Here is a 22,289-nt window from a genome sequence, read left to right on the forward strand (position 1 = left end):
TTAAAGCAGTCTCTGACCAAGGCACGCCTAGCGGGACAGCCCCCTCACGCCCACGACGGCTCTGGAGTTCAGCTCGTCCAAAAACTGGACCCAGCTTGCAATTTCTGATATGAATGAACTAGTTCGTAACCATTGTGTACGTTTTTTAATTAAATGTATTAATTTATTACCAAATAAAAGCTACAATCGCGATATCAATGTTATCATCTTAGTTACATGGGTTTGGATTGGGTGTGTACTGGGTGGGCGCTTTTTACGCTTTGATTCCCAATTTCCCTGCATTTTGTACCGCAAAGTCTCTCTCTCTCTCTCTCTCTCTCTCTCTCTCATTATCAAGTGTTCATCTACCCAGTCTGATACTGTGTACACCACAACTGTCTATGCTGCTGCACATGCTGTTGCACATGCACTTTAAGACTGTTCCACTCAGGACTGTTCATCCACTACACATTCTTATACTCCTATACTCTTATATCTGTTATATTTTTATATTTCTACGGTTCTGTACATTCTATTTATTGCACATGTACATATATATTCCCTTAGATATCTCCTTGTATTACCCCTATATTTACCTTTCATTGTTCTTTCATTATTATTATTTAACTGCTACACTTTGCAAGTTGAGCTGGCCCCGAGCCCAAGAATTTCATTGCTGATAATGATGTCCACATGATTATCTAGTAAATGACAATAAAACTTGAAACTTGAAACTATCATTATTACAATTTTTAGTTCGTAATTTTTATTTTTTAGTGCTCTCTGTTTTCAGTTCTTGAAGAAACTAGACCTACTTGAGGTCTAATTACTTAGTATATAACATGCTACTTTCTCTCTTTCTCTTTTCTCTCTCCCTTACTTACACACACACACACACACACACACAGCCCACTCCTGTGTGCCTTATCGCTACACTAAGGAGAATGCAACTAATGGACCTTGCATGTTAACGAGAATACTGCCACCTAGTGGGCGTATGAAAACAGTTACTCTCAAACATGGTAGTGGGCTTTAATAATATCGCTGAAAGAAGGCAAGGGAGAGAGAGAGAGAGAGAGAGAGAGATTCTTTACGTGTTATCATATATTACAGAAAATGGATGCAACAGGGAATAAGGTCAACTCACATTAAATTAGCTACATTTTATTTAGGTTTCCATATTTCCATTTTATTTTATTATGAATTTTGCAACATTTCTATACAAAATATTTGATGAAGTTTCTTGATATGAAACAACATCGGTAGAAAAACAAACAAGTACAAACAAGTACTTTAAATGGATGGAATGACATTCTTTTAACACTGTTTCCTCCAAATTTTTACTTAACAATCATTCTCTCAAACCTTAAGTTACTCCAATGTATTTCACCAGAACAATAATAAATAGTTTAATGAAAACAAAAATATGTTTGTCTTGAGGTAACTTATTTACAGAGATGCAGTATTCTGGATTGCGACTGTTATGTAGGATTTGTCTAAAAACAATTTCATACAGTGCAGCAAATTTGAGGTTTTACAAAAACTAAAAAAAAAAAAGGGGGAAAGCACAATAAAAGTTGTGTTAGTTCATGACAGCGACATCCTTTGACCCTTGACACCAGGACGCCCAAAAGCGCACGCACACATACCCAAACTCAAAGAATTTGTGAAGTTACGTTGCGTTACTCACAAGTATGTTACATTACATTGTAGACGTCAAGCGCTGACGGACAACGCTCACTGTTCTCATGGGCTTTCAATGAGCTTCACAACAGCGCTATTTTTATCCTGTCGACTGAAGTAGCTTGAAGAAAAACTTACAATGTCTAATCGGCTTTCTTCACTTGCAGACGAAGACTATCATTTTAATTCTACCGAAGTCAACATTTTCCTTTAAATCGTAAAAGTGTAAAGACTTCCAAAGAAACGTATTTCTTTACCAACAACCCCAAGTCAGTTAAAAAACAAACAAACAAAAAAATCTGGTTCATGTGCCCCCCTCCCATCCCCCGGTCTTTTCCTCGATAAAAGCTTATGGACATATTTACACACCGCGAGAACATGCACTTTTGTGATATTGTGGCGGGTCTTGTAAGAGCCTTTTGGTTTGTCTGCAGGTTAATACCATTTACTTCTTCTTAGCTGCTCCCTTCTTAGCTTTGGCGACCTTGGGCTTCGCCGCTTTAGGCTTTACTGCTTTGACCTTCTTCGGGCTCTTGGCAACCTTCTTAACAGCAGGCTTCTTCACTTTTTTAGGACTTTTCGCGGCTTTCTTGGGGGTCACAGGCTTCTTCGCTTTCTTGGGAGACTTCTTTGCAGCAGGTTTCTTGGCTGCGGGCTTCTTCGGTTTTGTTGCCTTGGCAGCAGACGCTTTCTTCACCGCCGGCTTCTTAGCTTTGACTGCAGGTTTTTTTGCAGGTTGTTTAGCTCCTGTCTTTTTGCTCACCTTGAATGATCCCGAAGCTCCGGTGCCTTTGGTTTGGACAAGCGCCCCCTTTTTCACTAAGGATTTCAAGGCAAGTTTGACGCGAGAGTTGTTTTTCTCAACGTCATAACCACCGCCTGCCAGTGCTTTCTTCAGTGCAGCAAGAGAAACTCCTTTACGCTCGTTAGAGGCAGCAACAGCTTTCAAAATTAGATCTGACACACTTGGACCAGCCTTTTTCGGTTTAGCCGCTGATTTCTTCTTAGGTGCCTTGGCTGGTGCCGCCGCGGGAGCAGGAGCAGTTTCTGCCATCTTCCAAATGAAGTAAGAGTCGTCACGTAGATTTACACTGTCGGACGAACAATGTTTACATCGAACAGCTGAGGGCGGGATTTAAACTAGAGATGAGAACCATAGAGACTCAACTAACCGTACCGCTGTTCCTGTCAGGAGAAAGCAATCCTGAGATGTGTTTTCTTACAACAAAAAATGACGATATTCTGAAATTAAGAAACGATTACAAAAAATAGAAAATGCACAGATAAATAGCTAACTTCTTTGTTTTTAAGGCTGAAGAACGATTAATGCGAAAGATCCGCACATTTACGCTGAAAACATAAAAACTCCACCAGTTTCACTGGGAAATCAAGCTGGAAAGACCGTACTTCCTCCACACTTTTGCAATTTAAATATTATAATACATCATAGAAAGCAGATTAAAGGCACAGCTATGATGGAAAAGACCTTAATTTACATCACGGCGTTAATTTGGAACAGACAACTGGCAGTTATCAGAAATTCACGTCCTTTTTCCGCGGTGGAGGTAGCACATCTCATCCCAAGGAGCCATTTCGACCTCTCTTAATCTCAATTATGCTTTCATTGTGGACCATCTAAATGTTAGCGGTTTATGATTTAGTTTTGATCAGAGATTTTCAGTTTACGACTGAAATTATATTTGTTTACACTCAGTGAGAGCCAATGGAAAACGATCATTTTAATCTAACATTTTCGTGTTGTTTGTGAGTATCGTCAAACGACGATTCAGATTACATGAATGGAAGCTTCAGATCTTCGATATGCGAATACTTGCAGTGCAACTGATATTGCTTCTCATTCTGTTTGACTGTTTTTCGACACAGTATAATATGTTCTTCTCTGTTCACAGCTTTTGTTGGAAATACTTGATGTGTCCTGGGTTGAGCATATTGTCTATGAATTCCAGTAGTCAATCCTCACGGCGAGTCCATAGCACTAAGGGTAGTAGGCTTTTTCCAGCAACGATGGCCAGCAGTCACGAAAGTTAGAACTTAAATGTATCTGTTTCGTTTCTATTTGGTCATCATTTGTGTTCGGTTAATAGACCATTTGACTATCAGATATTCAATGCGATTTGCGCAGCTTTTGAGAGGATGTGAAATCGCTGGGATTTCTGTTAAGATTTAAAGCCTAGTGTATGTAGAGATAGGTTCTCAACCTTGAAGTTTTTGTAATTACTAATGACACAAAATCTAATGGTGTATACATTTGCTTATATATTGTGTTATGTTGTCCGTAATGAAATATTTCCAATCAGCTTTACAGTTCACACTGAGGCTGATTGCAGGAGTTAAAACTTATGTACTGAAGTAGTTTGACAACAAATGTCAAACTAAAAGGAGAGCACAATGCATATACACGCGGTACTGAACAATATTATATGCAGCCATATCACACCTGCTGTACGTACAGTTTGTAGTTTCTTTCAGGGTTTTTTTTTTTTTTTTTGCGGGGGGGTTGTAAAATTTAACCTCTAGTTCATGGCCTCATGGGCATTATTCAAATCCTGAGTTATTAATAAAATTCTGTCTGTGTTATCCACACATTGTCATTCACCTTGCATAAACAATTCTTTATGACACATTTGGCAGTTAAAATCTTGTCTCTATCGCTGTTTTTTATTCCAGGTTACACAAAATGTTCAAAGATCAAATGTTAAACATTTTCAAATCACCAGTTTACAATACCCATTTCACAATAACATTTTATTTGTATGAATGCCCCATTTGAATAAATGTCTGTATTATGTTTTAGACAACCTTTGTGGTCTCTGATGGTGCTATGTCTGATCATAAACAATCTCATATTTGAAATTAGGTTTACAACTCAGTTTCAACAAAACAATGTCTCAGCAATTTCAACCACAGAACCACTCTGGAACTTAAATCACAGTCTTAAGTAAATCTGCACAATGATTGTTATGGAGGAGTAACAAGTACAATTAGAATTACAATATACCAACACCACTTCAGAAGTAAGAAACGTGTTCTTTCAGCGCACATGTGGGCGGCTCTTAAAAGAGCCTTTTTTTTCCTTTTTAGCAAGAAGTCCAAACTAACCACCAAAACCATACAGAGTGCGGCCTTGACGCTTCAGTGCGTACACCACGTCCATGGCAGTCACAGTTTTACGCTTGGCGTGCTCAGTGTACGTGACAGCATCGCGAATGACGTTTTCAAGAAACACTTTCAGCACACCACGAGTCTCCTCGTAAATGAGGCCAGAAATGCGTTTCACGCCACCGCGTCGAGCAAGGCGTCGAATCGCAGGTTTGGTGATTCCTTGAATGTTATCGCGTAAAACTTTGCGATGACGTTTGGCTCCGCCTTTCCCGAGCCCTTTACCCCCTTTTCCTCTTCCAGACATCGTTCCTCAGTTGCGTGAAAACAAACCAAATGAAAGTATAGAAGGCGTACAGAACACTGGCAATATATAATGTAGGCGCGGACCTAGTTGAAACCACACACTGTTTTGACACCCTGTCGGGAACACTACGTTGACTGTGCGTGAGCTCGAAACATTAACTCTTTAGAGTGATTGCAGCCTAGAGAGCGCAGATAGACGTTTCATCGGTAAAAGGAGTTGTTCTTTTAATAATATGGGTGGCTCTTAAAAGAGCCTTTGAGTTGTTGCATTACCAGCGAGTTCTCATTTAGAACTTGTGTACTTTGTCACTGCTTTGGTCCCTTCAGACACGGCATGTTTGGCAAGTTCTCCGGGCAATAGCAAGCGAACAGCCGTCTGGATCTCCCGTGATGTAATTGTTGACCGTTTGTTGTAGTGCGCCAACCGAGACGACTCGCTCGCAATGCGCTCAAAAATGTCATTCACAAAAGAATTCATTATACCCATTGCTTTGGAAGAGATGCCAGTATCTGGATGAACCTGCTTCAACACCTTGTACACATAAATGGCGTAGCTTTCCTTCCTGGACTTTCTACGTTTCTTGCCTCCTTTTCCAGCCGTCTTGGTGACAGCTTTCTTTGATCCTTTTTTAGGTGCAGCTTTTGCTGGCTCCGGCATTGTTGCGATGACCCAAATATCAGTTTTCACGAACGTTGTATGGTATGAGCGTACATGAAAAGTGGTAGTATTTATAAGGACTGTATGCAAATTAGTACAGGAGTTGTAGCCAACACTCTCATTGGCTGGACAGTTTTAAATTCATTTTGATAGGAACATGGACAACCTATGAATTGGCTTACTCAGACTGTCGTTTCTGATTGGACCCAGAATGGAACGATGTCTTGTAGACATCTTCGTTGTTGTGATCCTTTAAAAAAACAGTCTGATGAACAAAGAAAATGAGAATTCCATGGAACAGAATAGGTGCAACGTACCCTAAAAGCTTGCGACTTAAATCACCTTTTGTTGAAATTTATAATTCTTATCAGATCAACCCCGAACTTTATAAAATAAAATGCTTAAACATGTGACATTTTATAAACATTTATTTTTTCCAAAATAATGAACAGCAGTCAGTTGAAATTAATGAACAAAATGTTACTGATTTTTACAATCGGAAAAAAGACGTCATCTTCCTGAACGATTGATAAAATATAACACAAGCAGTGGCATTGAAAATAATTCTTATATCATTTGCCATTACCAAGGAATCATTTTCAAAGTGCACGTTTCTCAGTAATAAATAGCACGAGGTTGAACTACACATCAGTGCTCATACACTGTCCCAGCAGTGCAACTCATAAGCTTCAATACATTAAGGTAATAGCTGGCAGGATTGCGGAGGTTGTTGAATTGCACTGAAGGTTGCAGAGTGTGTACAGACATCAGCTGTCATCATTCGGTAAGGGCTAGAAATAAAAACAAATAGAGCTTTCAGTGACCACATGTAAATATCAGTGATCATACACCCCCTCCCCCATGGCCACCCACACACACATACAATGTAATAATTATACTTACTAGGGCAGTGAAACATGTGCATAGGTGTATATTTAGTAACTAAATAACATGTGCATACCTTGTGATTAAACATGCTGTGCTGCAACAGCATACTTAATATGTGAATAAATCGTATTTGGAAATGTCAAAAATAGACTGGACACTTTTAATGAGTGTTTCTATTTATCTCTGTGTATTGTACATAGGGTGAAACATTTAAATATGAGAAAATAAAATGAAAACAAAGCCGGTGAGGCCACAAGGACACAATAAATATCCTTTGTTTAAGGACATACCCTGTAATCAACCTCCGCCTGACTGGGGTCTGGACGTTTCCAGCTCTGATTGGACAGAATTTTCAAAACAACCAATCCAAGAGCCACAATGCAGGCTCCCAAGGAATTAGCAACGACTGCCTCTGTTGGCAGCTTGGAATAAGGCAGCGTCCCATTGGTGGTTCCTTTCCTGTGAAGAAACCAATTGCATGAGGAAAACTGCATGCTGTTCTAGGCTCTCGTGAATCCGCACAATCGTCTACTACTTATCACAAATAAGATGTCTAATAACTGACACATAAGTACAAATATTTCTACTATTCAGCATCACAAAATGCCTTCAAAGATTCCGTGAAATTTAAAAAAACCAAAACAAAACAAAAACAAAAGCCAGTTTAAGTTGTATCTAAATGATGTACTAAATAATGACACACAAAGAAAAAGTACGTAATAAATATTGCGCATAACCACATGGAAAAGAGATCGCACAGAGAATGTCTAAGCGTAGAGTAAGCATGAGGGGAGTATTCTCTACCAAGCATACAGGCCTGCCTCAGTAAGGCAATATTATGTTACTGTTATTCTCCATAACTTTAAAATGTCATTCTGGGTCCCATTATGCACACTCTTTCATATTAACATCTACACTGTACTGACACAGCACGTGTAGGCAGACTACATATGTGTTCCTTTGGGCAGAGGCTTAAACTCAAAGAGCACTGAAAAAAAAAAAGCATACTCTGGGTAAAGGTACAAATCTAAATCAAATGTAAGCAAAGTAAAGCTTGTCTGTACCCTTTCCTATGACTTGAAATGTCACACATATGTGGATGTCAGTGAAGCAAAAAATTCAAATGAGACTTCCCTTTTAAAGCTGCACACCAGCAACAGTAACTTTCTGACATATTTATTTGGTTCTCCCACAATAAGCTCAGTGTCACTCAATGCTTGACTTGACGAAAAACAGATGCCCAGAAATAAATGCTGTTTTACTAAACAAACAAAAAGCTTCATTAAAAAGAAGGTCTTAGTGGTTACATACAGTGAGAAAAAGAGCTTCTCATTTATTCCTGAAATGCAGGATACAATGCTTAAAACCAAGATCATTGCTCCCATCCACACGTGGGCAGGTTTGGCAAAAGAGCGCAGTGCCATCGGAGACCAGGGCAGGAGGAATACGGCAAAACCCATCACCCACTACACAAACACACAAACACATGAACAGAACAAGGACACATGTTAGCTGATTTTGTACTACAAAATAAAAAGAGTTAGTCAACTGAAGTAGGGCAGTGTTTCTCTGAACTAGGGTTTTTCAGTTTTGTTCTAGAGGTTTAGAGTCATACTGCTTTTCATAACAGTCGAATGCAGTGGTTCCTGATTGGTTGAGCAGTGCACACATCAATTACCAAGGTAAAAATACACCTGTAACTTTGAAGAGAGGGTAAATATTAGCCAGACTGTAGATCTTCAGGTCTGTATTAAGACACCTTGCCCTTAACTTTCAGATGCTATGTGTCTTTTACTTTTAAAGAGAGCAAAATAAATGAGCTTGGTCTTCACATTGCATGCTGAGTTTTAGCGTGGTGAGTTTTAATACTTTTTTGAAATGTGATACAAAACAAATGTTATTCATGTCACTTTTTTCCTGACAATAATGGCTCTTTGCTCCAGAGAAATCTATAGAAATTATTCCTTCATCCAAAAACACACACACACACACACACACACACACACGTACACATACACGCGCATGCATGCACATGCGCACACACACACAGACACACACATCACCTTTAATTACTGTGTGACAGGATACGATAAGATATGGATAAGATAGGAAAATAGGTTTCCTATTACCTGAGTAACAAAGAGCGCAACAGTAGCTATACCGATCCAGCTGTGTAGTGAGTAGAGGTTGGGGATGTGATTAGCATTGTGAAAGTCAAACACAGCAACAAGCCCCAAAATAGTCAAGACAAGTGCCACTAAGAGCACAGATGCATGAAGAAGCTTCCATGGCAGCTTATTCTGCCCCCACGTGAGCGGAATGCGGTATATAACAGCTCCTGTTATTAGAAAAAAACAAACAAACAAACAGATAAATAAACAAATAGAGAATTTGGTTGACCATGGAAGAAACTATCACACATTTGACCAAAGATCAGGCTGGCTCACTGACTTCAAAGGAAAAAGAAACGAACATTAAACAGATTTTTTCACAAATCTTGAAATTTGATGTGGAGGTTCAACCTGCAGTTAAACAGAATTTTTTGAATTATGTTCTCAAGAGCGTGAAAACTCTGAAAATTTCACTTTCACCCAAATGAATAACTTGCATGAATGTTTTATTTTAGGAGCGGACAATCTCATTATACAAAAACTGAAAACGCACCTGCACTATAGGAAGTGAAACAGTCCTTTACGTGGCATTTGAAACTAAAAACCAATAGTAACATTGCCCACCAGGTTTTTCGTTGCACTTACCATTTCCATAAAGTGCAACAAGACCAGTTACCATGAGGACTGGATGCCAGTTAAACTGTGCAGGTGAGCCATCCCAAGCGAATCCACCACGCCACTTGGCATTCCAGTAGGACACTAGCACCACACATATTATCCCCAGTAACGCACACAACACATAGGCGACATAGAAGGACAGGACTGATCGCATCGTCAAACCTGTTGAATAAGGACAGTTTAACAGTTAAGGAGAGACAGTGTCTGGAGGTCTCAGGTAGGTTAAACAGATAGAGAATATCAATGCGTTCCGTCAATTTAGAAATTCATACAGCATGTGACAAGATGACCTTTGAACAACACACCATGATAATAAAATAATCCAAATTAAAACCATTGTCAAAAGTTGTTACATACTGTCCTGTCTCTGTGATGCTAAAGCCATATACAGAAGCTACACGGCAACGACTCTAGAACCGGGCCAGACGTGTAGATGAGTAACTTTAAGAATTTGACAGCGACTGCATTGGGGCTACCGCAAGGGATTACCGAAACATATCCCCGTGGTTTTCATCAAACACAAACAAATCTACAGTCTTAGCTCGCTTCACACACTTAAGATGTTCAACGCAATATGCAATACTTGTTAAAACAACAACAACAACAACAACAACAACAACAAAATAATATATATATACACGAAGTTATGCCATATAGGCTACCTAAGCCGTTGTGTTATATCACAGTCAAAGAAATATTTTATGAAATTTTGAAAACATAACCACATATGTACATGCCTACCTCGTAGACAGAAAAAGTAGATTCAGCTATGGTGATAACAACTTGTTATTCAAGAGGTTGTATTTAAGACTGAAATTCATAAATTTAATCGTTTCCGCCACAAACGGTTGCAGGACCTTGTGATGTCGATGCCTCCACTGAAGTGCATATAATAGTAGATGACTGCTCTCTGTTCCTCTTTCTTTATTGTGACATAATTTTCAGTAACATGTGATTGTTCTCTGAGTGTGCGTAAGAATTCGTCAGGCTTGTCATCTTGGATCTGTATCTTGAATTTGATCGTCACAAGCTTATCTGCTCTCATACTCTGTTAACGTTACAAATAGCAACATTCAGGGCAAAATACTGACAGTCTACTGCTCTGCACAAGTTTACGGATAACTGTATGGAACCTTGATGAGGATATTAGTGTCAGTTAACTTGCTAAATTGTCTGTGTTTGCTAGTCACAGTAAAACGTTACTTAACAAATAAGTTAATGTCTTACCTTTTTACGGAAGACCGTCGTGCCAAACCATCGTAGTATAAAGAAGAATGTGGACGAAACTCAATGTAATGTTAATCTAAAACCTTCTTACAAGACAAGACATAGAATAAAGCACCTTTAACTTAGCTAACACACTTTAGCAAACATTTCTTGCTAACGTATCCTGGGAAATGTAGTCATTTGACTGTTTTATAAGCATGGTACAACGGTGCCACCACGTGGCCAATTGAAAACCGTACGTTAAATTTGCATCAGGCATTGTGCTGGGAAATTGTTTTGAGCTGTAATTTAAACCCTCGTTTGTGTACAGAGTATCAAACGTTTGTGATATTCAGAAGACTCCATCTTTTAAAAAAAATTGCATTTGAACAACATTTTGCCTCTGCTCAAAGTATGTATTTGATTTATTTGAAAGGAACTGATGGTAGCGAAAAATGAAAATGAACAGGCTCTTATATAAGAAAAGCATTATTTTCCAAATGTGGCCTACATAGTCATAATAAAAACATTTTATAAAATAAAACAAAGTAATCTTACTATTGGTAGGAATAATGGTTAAGCGTGATGGGCAGACTCAAAGTCTACAAAAAGCAACATATCAAAAAATCAGCCCAGACCTGTTCATGAAAATGGAAATTACTATTTCCAAAAACGTATAAAAGTCAATTTAACAGGATAACCACTTTCAGATGGAACACAGTCACAGAGATTACCCCAAGAGGCAGGTGAATCTTGATGTATTTGTAAGGAAAACAAAAAAAAGACAAAGCAGACCAAATGAAACAGTCTACGTTACAGAGGACTACACTACTTTGACCCCTGTCTCTCTAACTGCTGTCTCTTCTTAATATCCTGCCCCATAGCATGAGGAGATCACTTAAAAATTTGGGACATCTATGGCTCGCCCACAGTCAGAAGAACAAAAAAAAATACAGTTCTTGCAACACTGGCTCCACAGATAACAGAAATGACAGTTCGCAAGGAGGAGGTGAACGGTGAAAACAACCTGTAGACCACAATGACCACAAACCACAGCCTGTGGGTGTCAGTTGAAAGTCCACTTCCAGGAGGAAGTACACTCCAAGCAATACTGATTTCAACCCACATTTACTCTGTCAACTACAGAGTGGACAGACCAAGAAAAAAAAAAATGTTCCCCTCACTTTACTAGAATATTCCAGCCCTACATCACATTCAACAAACGCTTTGCCAAGAGGCGAGAGGATAGTAACAGTCCCAGAAGAAGGTCAGGAGTGTGGAGAAGTCAAGGCAGAATCTGGCTTTACTTCAGCAATGCCAACTGAACTTAAATTAGGTTTGACCGGGGGCGCTGGCACCCCCGCAGCTGAGAACAAGCACGACACATCAACACAAGCTCTCAAGGGGGAGGTAAAGCAAGAGGTCACTTTGTCACTGAACACTTTCTCTCCAAACAGAGTCCCTCTGCAGGCTCCTTCCACCTGGAGGAGACCGTGGAAAGCCCAGGGCCGGACGGTAGACCTCTGCACTTGTATATTAATGTGATTGTTTATTTCACTGTTTAAACAAAGGTTATGTACTTCCTTGACTTGGCCAATGGAGGATCTTGGATATTTTCACTAAAAATACATTTAATGTATGCCTCATTTTTCTATAGCTAACAGAGTAACATGTAGTTGCTGCATGCAGCACACATGCACCTCTGATTGGTTGATTTCATTAATCAAAGGAGATACATAATTTACTGATGACAATATAATTATTGTCAACACATCTACACCAGTGCATCTCCTGGGTACCACATACATGCCTGAGGATTATGGTCTAAAATGACTACTGGATGCTATTTAGCCTTCTCAAACCAGCAGAATGTGGGAGAATAGGGAAAGTGTTCAGTGGAAGAATTGAGAGGGTAATCTTCACCTCAGCCATGTTCTTGTCACTGATAGGACACGCCGACGTCTGTTGGCTTATCGTTATATTAGCCTACTGCAATTTATCACGGACATGTCAGTAAAGCTGATAAAATGCTGGACAGACCACTGGTTGAGGTGAAAAGAACCGCTGTTACATTCCATCTTTTAACAGTTTGTGTACTGAAGCTTTGTTCTCCTTCTCTTTTTATTGAAGTTGGTTGTTCTAATTGCTGATGTCATGAGCAAGTACCATTTTCTCTCCCCTGCTACTGATCTGGTAAGTGCTGTCAAAACATTCTTTTGATTTTCCGTGGAATTGTACTCGAGCATACATGTGGTGTCAGAATGAGTTTACAACACATTTGACATAACTTTTTTATTCTTCCAAACCTACAAATACAATGCAATAAATAAAGCCAAGAAATATTAAGTGCATCACAGTTAACTTCATCAAAATATCTATTAAAAAAAGTAAAGGAAAAAAAAGTCAAAATAGCTTTTCATACATTTCAAACAATTAACAATGCAATTTATCATGAAAAGCAAGAAAGGTAGTCCCTGAAATGAACTAAGGCACCCAGGGCAAAGGTGTCCCAAACACTGTACAACAGTAACGCAAAAAACAAAACACAATTTACACACAACATCACACATTATGTACACAGATCATTAAGGACAATTCAGTCCCCTGATCAACATGGATTTTTCTTTCATGGCTAATGAAAATATGGTGGTAACATATTTCAACTTACATGTAACTGACCATGAAATTACACTTCAGAATTCATAGAAAATAACAGTTATAGAAACATATGAGAATGACAAAAAAAAGATAAATAATTCTGTTTAAATTGTGGGCTGTAGTATGTCTATCTGAAAAGTTTGGTAAATGGAAAAACCAGACAGACAGCCTCCAATATTAAACAGAAACTCAAAATAAACAAATAAAAAAATTAATACTTTATAATTCATTGTTTTAGTTTCTATGTCAAGATGAGCAACATAACATCTTTACAAGAGAAATGCTAAACAAATGTACATATGACCCCTGTAACACAGGGCATAGAAAACGATCCTTTTCATTTTCTCTACACAGGAACTTCCGGCAGTAGGTGGCGAAAGTCAGTCCGTTTTCAGTCAATCATCTTCATACTTGTAATAACCATTACCGATCGCCTTTGCAATGATGTTCTCTGCAGATAACCTTTGGTCTAAATGAAGCAAAGCTTCGATGAGGTCATTAAAATCCGCCTTCATTCCTTCCTTTTCCATCCAGATCTTCAGCAGTTCGTAAACTTTGTCATCCGGAGAGAGCATCTCTACGTTTTTTATGTTGTTGTCGCTAAGCCCAATATAACGGAAAAATCTGTTGTGACAGTGAACATCCATCTCACTGAAAAGGTCAAAGCTTTTCTTCAGAGACTCATCCCCTGTAAAACAAATGGTTAAAATAATCATATCTGCAGTCTTCCTGTTCAGAACGATCAAAAAACGTATTGCGGTGTGGCACATTTAAGTGGAGAGACAAGTTAAAACATAATCAGGAAATCACCTGACACTTTGGTAAGAGACAACCCATGTTCTAAACTTACCATTCAAAGGACTGAGCCGTTTTGGTTTTTCACATTCCTGAAAGAAAACGAAAATTAAAATGTTGATTCTGCAGGCAGACTTTTCGTCTGACAAGTCAAGAAAAAAAATATATTTTAGTACTCTGAAATGATCTAAAACTAGACAGGGAGTGGAAGATGTTTGTGTGTTTAAATTACAGTTCAAGCAGAGCAAAGTGAGTTTTCTTCTAAACCACCAGAGGGCGCCATTTGCATTAAAACATTGAGCAAAGACCTTTGAACAAAAATAACATCAACACGATGGCTGGTTTAAATCAAATGTCTGCAGAATTCTGTAGCACTGGCTGACACATTTTACAATCTACTATAACCTCAAACTCATGACCATCGTAAAGGAGAGGTGGGAGGGTGATTTTGTCCTCTTTAGTTTTGTGGCACTTCTAACCATTATTGCAGTGCCAAGTGAAAATGGAGCCCAGAGTTCAGTTGACACAGATAAGACACACGAATCGCACACTCCCAAAAATCCACTCAGTTCTCAATGTCCTCACTCTACCTTCAAATACAGGGCTGGATAACAGTGCTACTACAAACTTTTGTTCAGCTCCTAATCTAAACAGTTTATTCTACTTTTCAGACGGTAATCAGGACCTTGACTTGCTGGAACAGGTCAGAATGTGTTGAGCTGGAGCAAGAACGTTCATATTCCTGTTTCTGAATCATTATTGGCTGTTTTAAGTTAGGACAAGCAGAAAAGCCCATGGGTGGAATCATCAGCAGTAATTTACGAAAGCAACAAGAAAAGCAGGATATTAATAGGGTGGAGATGATGAGGTTTGCGTGGCCTTCACACTGACAGAATTATAACCACATATCACTGAGCAGTAATCTGATAGAAGGGGGGTTTGTACATTATTAAGAGGTCAGAACTTTAAATGAAGTGAATTTAGAAGTTGGATTAAACGTGCTTTCTTGTTCAGCCGACGGATAATGTCAGCTGAGGCTCTGTCAAAGCTGAACCACCTCAACATTTTTGCCTTACGAACAGCACCCTAGTTAGTCCATGTGTCAACAGGTTACTCTCACTGGAAACTACATCCGTTTTCCCCCCCTAACAGTCTGTCAGTGTGAAGGCCTTAGGTTAGTTTAGCATGCCCTGTAATGGGACCCTCACCAGAGCTTGAGTCTGTCTCAGTAACTCAGGGCTGAGAAGCGGGGAGGGGCCAGGGAGGGGGGCGCTGGGTTGCGCACGCAGGCTGGTTTGGGAAGAGCTGGTAGTGTTGGGCAGGCTCTCGCCCAGGCCCCTATCTTCGTCATCCTCATCTTCCTCGCAAGAGGTTGTAGGCTGGGTACCCACCAACTGGTTTGTTTGCAGGAAGGGTACAAAACTGTCCAGTTCGGAGTTCCTTTTGTTTTGACTCTCCTCCGTGGTGGTACTGTTGTCCTCTCCCTGGCGTGTATATAGCGTAAATTTGCATTAGTAAGACAAGGACTGACCGTTAACTTCAGTTAGAGCATTCATAGCACTCAAGTTTCATAGAGAGATGTGTGAGAATAAACTGGCGACAACTGACATCTTTTTTGTTTGCATTACGAGAAGACACTTCTAGCGACACACCGTTCGGATATTGGTGCCGTTGACTTACCACACAGATCTTGACACAGTTCAACGAGGTCACTGCAACAGAAAACAGACAATACATGTGTCTTTCATAGATTTGAATGATGGAGTATGTTTATTATGAATTACTACTTCATTTATGAATACATAAATGAAGAGGAGACGCACACTGACTAGACTCTGTGTGCCTGTGTATTCATCCATTTGTTTCCTCCAAGGTGTTTGAGTTTGGGGTACTGTATAATGTTGTAGGTGTGGATACTCTGTCTTACCTGTAGATTTTCTTGAGATGAACCACTTCCTAGCGAGGAATATCAATGCCACAATGGCGACACACCCCAAGACGACAAAAATTACAGTTATGGTACCTGCTAGGAAAAAAAAAGGATAACAATTTAGTTACAACGTACGTAATGCAGACCTACATGTTTGGGTAAACAGCTACATTTTCTCAAACAAAACAAGAGCTGCTCAGTGTATAAAGAGGTTGCTTAAAAACCTCTCATTAAATCATGCAGTACACGTCTGTGTAACACACCCAGGAAAGCGATTCAAATTCAACTAAGCAGGGTGGTTTAATGCTGTCTGATTGGACTGGACTAATCAACAAAGGTATTTCTGATTGGATAAGTGGACTCTTCCCATTTCTGTGAGGCGAGTGATTGGTTACCTGCGTTGGAGCTGTCTGGGGAGCCTCCTCTTTTCCTACAGATGGTGTTAGAGCTGCGGGTGCATCTCTCAACCAGCTCTTCATCATCCTTGCACCTGTTTTAATAATAAAAAAAAAAGAACGAAAGAAAAATGATGTGTTCATTCATACACCACCAATCAATCTGTCTGGAGTAATATTTTGAGTACAACACAACTATTTCAATGAAAAATTCCCTAAAACAGTGTAGGTATTCACAGGGTGTTGTCAGCAACCTTGTGGCCCAAAAGAGAGAACAAGTTAAACGAGCTAAAGTCTTTGAACAGGTGTGTTCAGGACCATATGTTGAACATACTTGTTGCATTTTTTACAGACTTCACAGGCTTGGTTTGGCAAACAGTAGTATCCCTCTTTACACTGGCATTGTGTGTTCTGTGTGCTAGTGCATTTTGCTACGGTCTCCTGGTCTGTTGAAAGACACACACACACACACACACACACACAACATATTGAAGATATTCAGCCAAGTATAATTTGTGCGCAGGTCATATATTCAGTAACAAAGCAGGCGGCTAAAGCTGATGTTAATATTATTATACAGAAACTATACTGAGGTATTTGTTACTATGTAAGTTATCAGCAAACAACAGCAAATAAAATATTTCTGGTACTGAAAAAAAGAGCTGGAGCGTTTCAAACTCTTTACAATTAGAAATTTATGTTGTGAGAATCTGAAGTTTTAACTTGAGTTTCAGTCAGTATATGCTTCTTCTTACTTTCATACAAATGTACTAATAAAATAAAAACAGACATTAATATAAAACAAAATAAATAAATGAAAACCATTATTCATTCACTACACTCACAGGTAAATCTCATAAGAAAACCAAAAACAAGTACCCGGGCGACACTTGGAGCATGACAAACATTTCGGTAGACCACTGCTGTGTTCGGTGAACGTATCAAATTCACATGGTTCACATTGCCCCTTTTCAGAAGGTTTATCGCATGGTGTTTTGACGTAGGTACCTGTAAAATATACAATTAGCCATCCATTAGAGAGAGGATACTGTTTATAGCTTAAGAACCATGACCGACCGTGAAATTTAAAAGCAGTCGGTTGTTTGGAACCCAGTCAGGTCCACGTCCATGTTATTAGTCTTCATTTAGTTTTATCTGGAGAGTCCATCAGACATTTAGGTGCAAGTCACTGAATCCTAGTCAGCATAACACGGAGGCTTCCTTGCCGCTCTTTCAACACAATAGGAAGGTACTCGCTTACTTTAAAATGGTCACTGCATTCCATGACACTTACCAAAGGCCATAAAAAGTAATAAACCCCTGACACTATTACAGCGAAAATTAAGAGAAAAGAGGTTGCTCCTTCAAACTTTGTTTTCTTTATTTTAGTTTACCTGCAGGGCAGTTTTTACAGCAGTGGCCACTGTGCGGATACTCCAAGTTCTCTCTGCAGGTAATGTCCCTCACTGTCCTGTTTACTTTTACTCCTTGTATCCAAGTTGGACTAAGACCAGTCCCTGGAGCGGCAGAAACGTTCAAGGCCCAAATCAATACGACAACCTGTATAGGGAGTAATAAAAAAATATACATATATGTATTGTAACAGAAACATAACCAGTTACGTTTCGACCATTCCTTTTTTCCTTATGGAAGAAAAATAATTGGCATAAGGTGTGTTTTATGAAGAGGACAAACAGAACAGGTTTTCCCATTCATGGCTTCACCAAACAAGGCCCTGAAATCTCCCAACTTCCTGTGCCACTTGAAACAAACAATGACTCACCAATCGACACACCCTCTCATACTTCAAGCTGTCGTTTCTAATACGTAACAGCTCCTACGACTTCCACGCGTGGGTACGACTGATAGACTTAGAGAAGACAGATAGCTACATACGCTTCTGTAAATTAATGTTTTAGGCTTAAATGATCCCTTCAACCTGATCACATTACAACAGGGCAGAGAAAGTGGTCTCACCCACACGTGGCGTAGAACATGCCAGAACATGCCAATTACAAGCAGTCACTAAAACTGTACATAATACCTACTGATAGTCAGAATTAATTTAAGACAAGACCATCCATTCCACTAGCTTTATGTCAGCAAAAATGCTCGCCCATAGAGTGAAATCAATCATATGAGCTTGAAGCTGATAAAATAAACATTAAATATGACATAGTCCTATGACATAATACTAATATAACAGGAAACTAACTATACAGTCTGCTGGTTTTTCACATAACATTATCATCATTATCATCATTATTATTATTATTAGCAACAACAACAATATACTGCTACTACTACTGCTGCTGCTACTAATACTATTACTATTACTACTAATAATAATGATCATAATAATGAAATTAACTTTATGAAACAAAATGAGTAAAATTTAAATGAACATACATACTAAAATGTATTACATAAAATCTCTAGTTTGACCAGCTATCTCTCCTTAGTCTTGTTCATATTTGTGAGCTAGATAGTTCAACGTTATCTATATTAACAACATAGAACATACGAAAAGCATTAGTAGAGATGTTGTATACATTTGTCCGGGTACCGTCATTAAGTACCGTCGAGAACGTGTACCTAGCTAAGCTGTCTCTATAAGATATTCTTCTTTTCTCTCTCTTCAAGGAATCAATGTTACACACATCAAAAAGAATGTTACAGGCAACACCACGGTTCTTAATTAATTACAGTCGAGAAGTGAGAGAGACTTTGGGTATTCTGCACCTGTGTTGTCATTGTTTCAGGAAAGTTTTCACAGAAGTTTTGTGAAATTTCGGTTATTTTGATTTAAGATGACAGACACCAAATGACTGTGTTCACGTAAACTATCAGTCGTACATACCTTTAAATTTACGTAATATAGTGATATTACTTACCATGAAGTTCATGAATTTCATACTGAAGTCCTCCTTCATTTAGATTCAGTATTGAGTCGCATATACATCGGTTATAGGAGATTCATAATTTATACGTTTACATAATTATTATCTTTAGGCTATATTCTTGACGCGCTCTCAAGGATTGTGAGTGATCGGTTCTGTCTACAACGTGATATTCTAAAAAACTTCCGGTGACGAAGGATCAGCAGCCGCTTTACCTGTCGATCAGCTCCTCCCCCTAAAGTTGTAACAACCATTTAAGGTTTGGTGAACCTTCGTTTGCATTGTGTTTTTAACCGCTTAATAGATATGGATGGGAATTTGTAAGCATTGATTTTCCTACAGCTGCCACAAACTACCTGTGAAATGTAATGAACTGAAACAATTAAATGATTTACGGTTTCATTTAAAAAAAAAATTAACATTTCAGCTAACTTGAGCACTAAAATAACCCTCTGTCTGCCCCTCCTTACTTAATGACCAAAGAATGTTTTGAATTTGGATTAAAATAAAAATAAAAACAAAAAAACCCAAGCAATTTAGCAGTTGCTTTCTGTATCCTTCCTAACAACTGTGAGCCACCCAAGGACTATTAACTTCTAGAATGAGTATCAGTTTGTTCCTGTTACACCACTATCTTAAAAACTGTTGTCTGTTTCTCTCTGATAGCCTCTTTGGTAGGCCTGGCAAAAAACTTCATTCATCCATTTTCACGCACACAGGAAAGAGAGGGTGGGAGGGTCCTGTTTAATCACATATTTACCAGCTCTAAGGGGAATTTTGGGCTCTTGCTCTAGAATCCAAGTTAAGATGACTCAACATACAGCCTGTCGTAAAATTTCTGACTTCAAAGGATAGCGCAATGGATAGCACAAAGAAATAGATTACATTGACCAAGGTGCAAAATCTGGATTTTGATTGGTGCGGTGAACAAAACAGAGTGAAAGGAAAATGTCTGTACAAGATGAAAGAATGTGTAGCTCATAAATCAGTGATGTTTGTATGTTGTGTATAAATGTACAACCTCCTGAAATAGGTCAATATCTTCTCAGCTAGTGACACTGCTGCTGCTAATGTTAAAGTGAATGTTTCTGATGAATGCAGAGAGCAAATTTCAGACACATATTTGATGTCAGAACGACTTGGTGCTTTTCACCCATGGTGAAAGCTAACAGTGAAGGACAAACTTTCCCAGTACCACTCATTGTCATTGACATGAACAAAGAGCACATCATTACTTGGGTCATCATTACCGGGTCATTCATATGATTATCAGTTATAATACGGCATTACTTTAAAAGCAGTCTGAATGACCATGGTGTCTGAGGCTTCCATGGATGAAGAAAGCAGTGGTGTGTTTTTTTTTTTAGGGGGGGGGGGGGGGGTGTCAGGGGGTCACTAGGATTAACAGCAAACTGTGAAGTTTTAACTGTTTGCATAATGGAAGCCCCACACAGAATTTGCTAGCATGACTCACTGTGTCAATTCTTTCTTTCCAGGCAATTCTTTCTTTCCAGTTAATACTCCTACTATCCTACTATGTGCCTCAATGCCCATTCAATTATAACTGTAATGTAGTTTTGAGAACAGGACAGCTGCAAGTAACCACTAGATTGCAAATTCTTTATACAGCTTCTTTTCGTCAGTGTGTGTCACTCATAAAAGACAATTCTAAAACAAACAAGGCTCATGGCTCATGTATAAGTGACCAAAAGCATTTTGGGTGACTTTAATCTCTTTTTTTTAAATAACAAATATTTTCAGCCGTCAGAAAGGCTATATAAAATCTCATAGAGTATCTCTGTTATACAGGACATCTGACACATAAAAAGGGGGTTTTCAGGAGAGAGTTTATGAAGAACTCGATGATTGGTTGTCACACCCCCCCCCCCCCCCCTCCACCGACTGAAGCCAACCTGGGTCGGCAGATAAGAGTGTGCAGGGAGGGGTGGTTTGAGATAAGGCAGAATATGAACTTTGAAATAGAAGTCGTCATCCAGTCGTTTTCAACATTTCAGTAAACATTAACAAAAACAAACTTGTGCAGAGCTTTGAAGTACAAATACTTTATCTTTTCTCCCACCAGTTTATAATTTGGTGTTACCAAAATTTATAACCATCCGCTGTCTTTGTTCTGTACCATCTTTTATCGGACCTTTGATCGTGTTCCATCGTTGATCCTAATTGGGCATTTGATTCTGTGTCCTTGTAGTCACGGTGTAAAACAGTTGTCAGACATAAGATGACTTTTGCACTTTCAAGAAAAATGCTGTAACAGATTCACCATAAATGCCATCTGAACAAAGCTTCTTCTTATCTGATATAATCAAAATCAGATAACATGGCCTAGATGTTAATGTAACCCAATAATGAATTATGTTAACCAATATTCTACTAATATTTTTTGTGAGAATGACATATTTTTGGTCAGACAAAGATCTAAGAATCTATGAATGAGCGTCCAAAAGTGTTCAGTCTAACTCTGAGCAATTCTAGGGTCTATTATATGAGATGCCCACTTCTGATGACAATGTTTCGCTCAGCAAAGGAATTGTAAAAGGACTGAATAGAGAATACTGCCATGAATAATACTCCAGAATCCCAGAACTCCGGAATGCTGGAACCCCAGATGCAGCTCAACAGAACAGTTCATTGGAACACAGGGCGAAGGTGTGATCAAGAATAGTTTGGTGAGACAGAACCAAGATTAGTACAAAATCGGAAGGGGGACAGTGAGGAATTCATTAAGTTTGTTGGTAGACTAATAGATTATTATTACTTTTGTTTCAATGCATATTTGTGTCTCCAAAACCATGTGAAAGTACATGTGTGTGTGTATGTGAGTGTGTGCGTGTGTATGTGTGTGTGTGTGTGTGTGTGTGTGTGTGAGAGAGAGAGAGAGAGGGAGACAGAGAGAGAGAATTCAGCTTCCCGAGCGTAACAAGCAGGTATGAAAAAGTCTCAAATGTCGTGAAATTGCCAACT

General features: G+C 38.9%; 5 protein-coding genes across 6 annotated transcripts; all 5 read right to left on the bottom strand.

Annotated features, from left to right (window-relative positions):
* Window positions 1-1,152: 1,152 nt before the first annotated feature.
* Window positions 1,153-2,754, bottom strand: histh1l1 (histone H1 like1). Its single transcript, XM_030791528.1, has one exon. It carries the CDS (start codon window positions 2,714-2,716, stop codon window positions 2,108-2,110), a length of 609 nt encoding a protein of 202 aa, XP_030647388.1. The 5' UTR covers window positions 2,717-2,754; the 3' UTR covers window positions 1,153-2,107.
* A 1,568-nt stretch (window positions 2,755-4,322) lies between these two features.
* zgc:153409 lies at window positions 4,323-5,341 on the bottom strand. The gene has a single exon (XM_030791551.1). The coding sequence runs from the start codon at window positions 5,087-5,089 to the stop codon at window positions 4,778-4,780; it is 312 nt and encodes a 103-aa protein (XP_030647411.1). The 5' UTR covers window positions 5,090-5,341; the 3' UTR covers window positions 4,323-4,777.
* A 21-nt stretch (window positions 5,342-5,362) lies between these two features.
* On the bottom strand, window positions 5,363-5,769 carry LOC115827654 (histone H2B-like). Its single transcript, XM_030791550.1, has one exon. It carries the CDS (start codon window positions 5,744-5,746, stop codon window positions 5,372-5,374), a length of 375 nt encoding a protein of 124 aa, XP_030647410.1. The 5' UTR covers window positions 5,747-5,769; the 3' UTR covers window positions 5,363-5,371.
* Window positions 5,770-6,250: 481 nt separating this feature from the next.
* Window positions 6,251-10,736, bottom strand: cyb561a3a (cytochrome b561 family, member A3a). The gene is made up of 6 exons (XM_030791713.1): window positions 10,651-10,736; window positions 9,391-9,585; window positions 8,764-8,972; window positions 7,946-8,100; window positions 6,925-7,093; window positions 6,251-6,537 (listed from the first exon to the last, which is right to left on the bottom strand). The coding sequence occupies exons 2-6, from the start codon at window positions 9,575-9,577 to the stop codon at window positions 6,514-6,516; spliced, it is 744 nt and encodes a 247-aa protein (XP_030647573.1). The 5' UTR covers window positions 9,578-9,585; window positions 10,651-10,736; the 3' UTR covers window positions 6,251-6,513.
* A 2,170-nt stretch (window positions 10,737-12,906) lies between these two features.
* Window positions 12,907-19,491, bottom strand: hdr (hematopoietic death receptor). 2 transcript variants are annotated; one of them, XM_030791510.1, is made up of 10 exons: window positions 19,302-19,491; window positions 17,802-17,967; window positions 17,287-17,415; window positions 16,742-16,853; window positions 16,408-16,502; window positions 16,010-16,105; window positions 15,763-15,794; window positions 15,291-15,566; window positions 14,138-14,174; window positions 12,907-13,975 (listed from the first exon to the last, which is right to left on the bottom strand). In XM_030791510.1, the coding sequence occupies exons 1-10, from the start codon at window positions 19,338-19,340 to the stop codon at window positions 13,683-13,685; spliced, it is 1,275 nt and encodes a 424-aa protein (XP_030647370.1). In that variant the 5' UTR covers window positions 19,341-19,491; the 3' UTR covers window positions 12,907-13,682. The 2 variants fall into 2 exon arrangements, with proteins under 2 accessions (XP_030647370.1, XP_030647369.1); XM_030791509.1 differs by having other exon boundaries at window positions 16,010-16,108; window positions 19,302-19,490.
* Window positions 19,492-22,289: the final 2,798 nt, after the last annotated feature.

The sequence above is a fragment of the Chanos chanos genome, chromosome 14 (genome assembly GCF_902362185.1).
Source record: "Chanos chanos chromosome 14, fChaCha1.1, whole genome shotgun sequence".
NCBI classification, from domain to species: domain Eukaryota; kingdom Metazoa; phylum Chordata; class Actinopteri; order Gonorynchiformes; family Chanidae; genus Chanos; species Chanos chanos.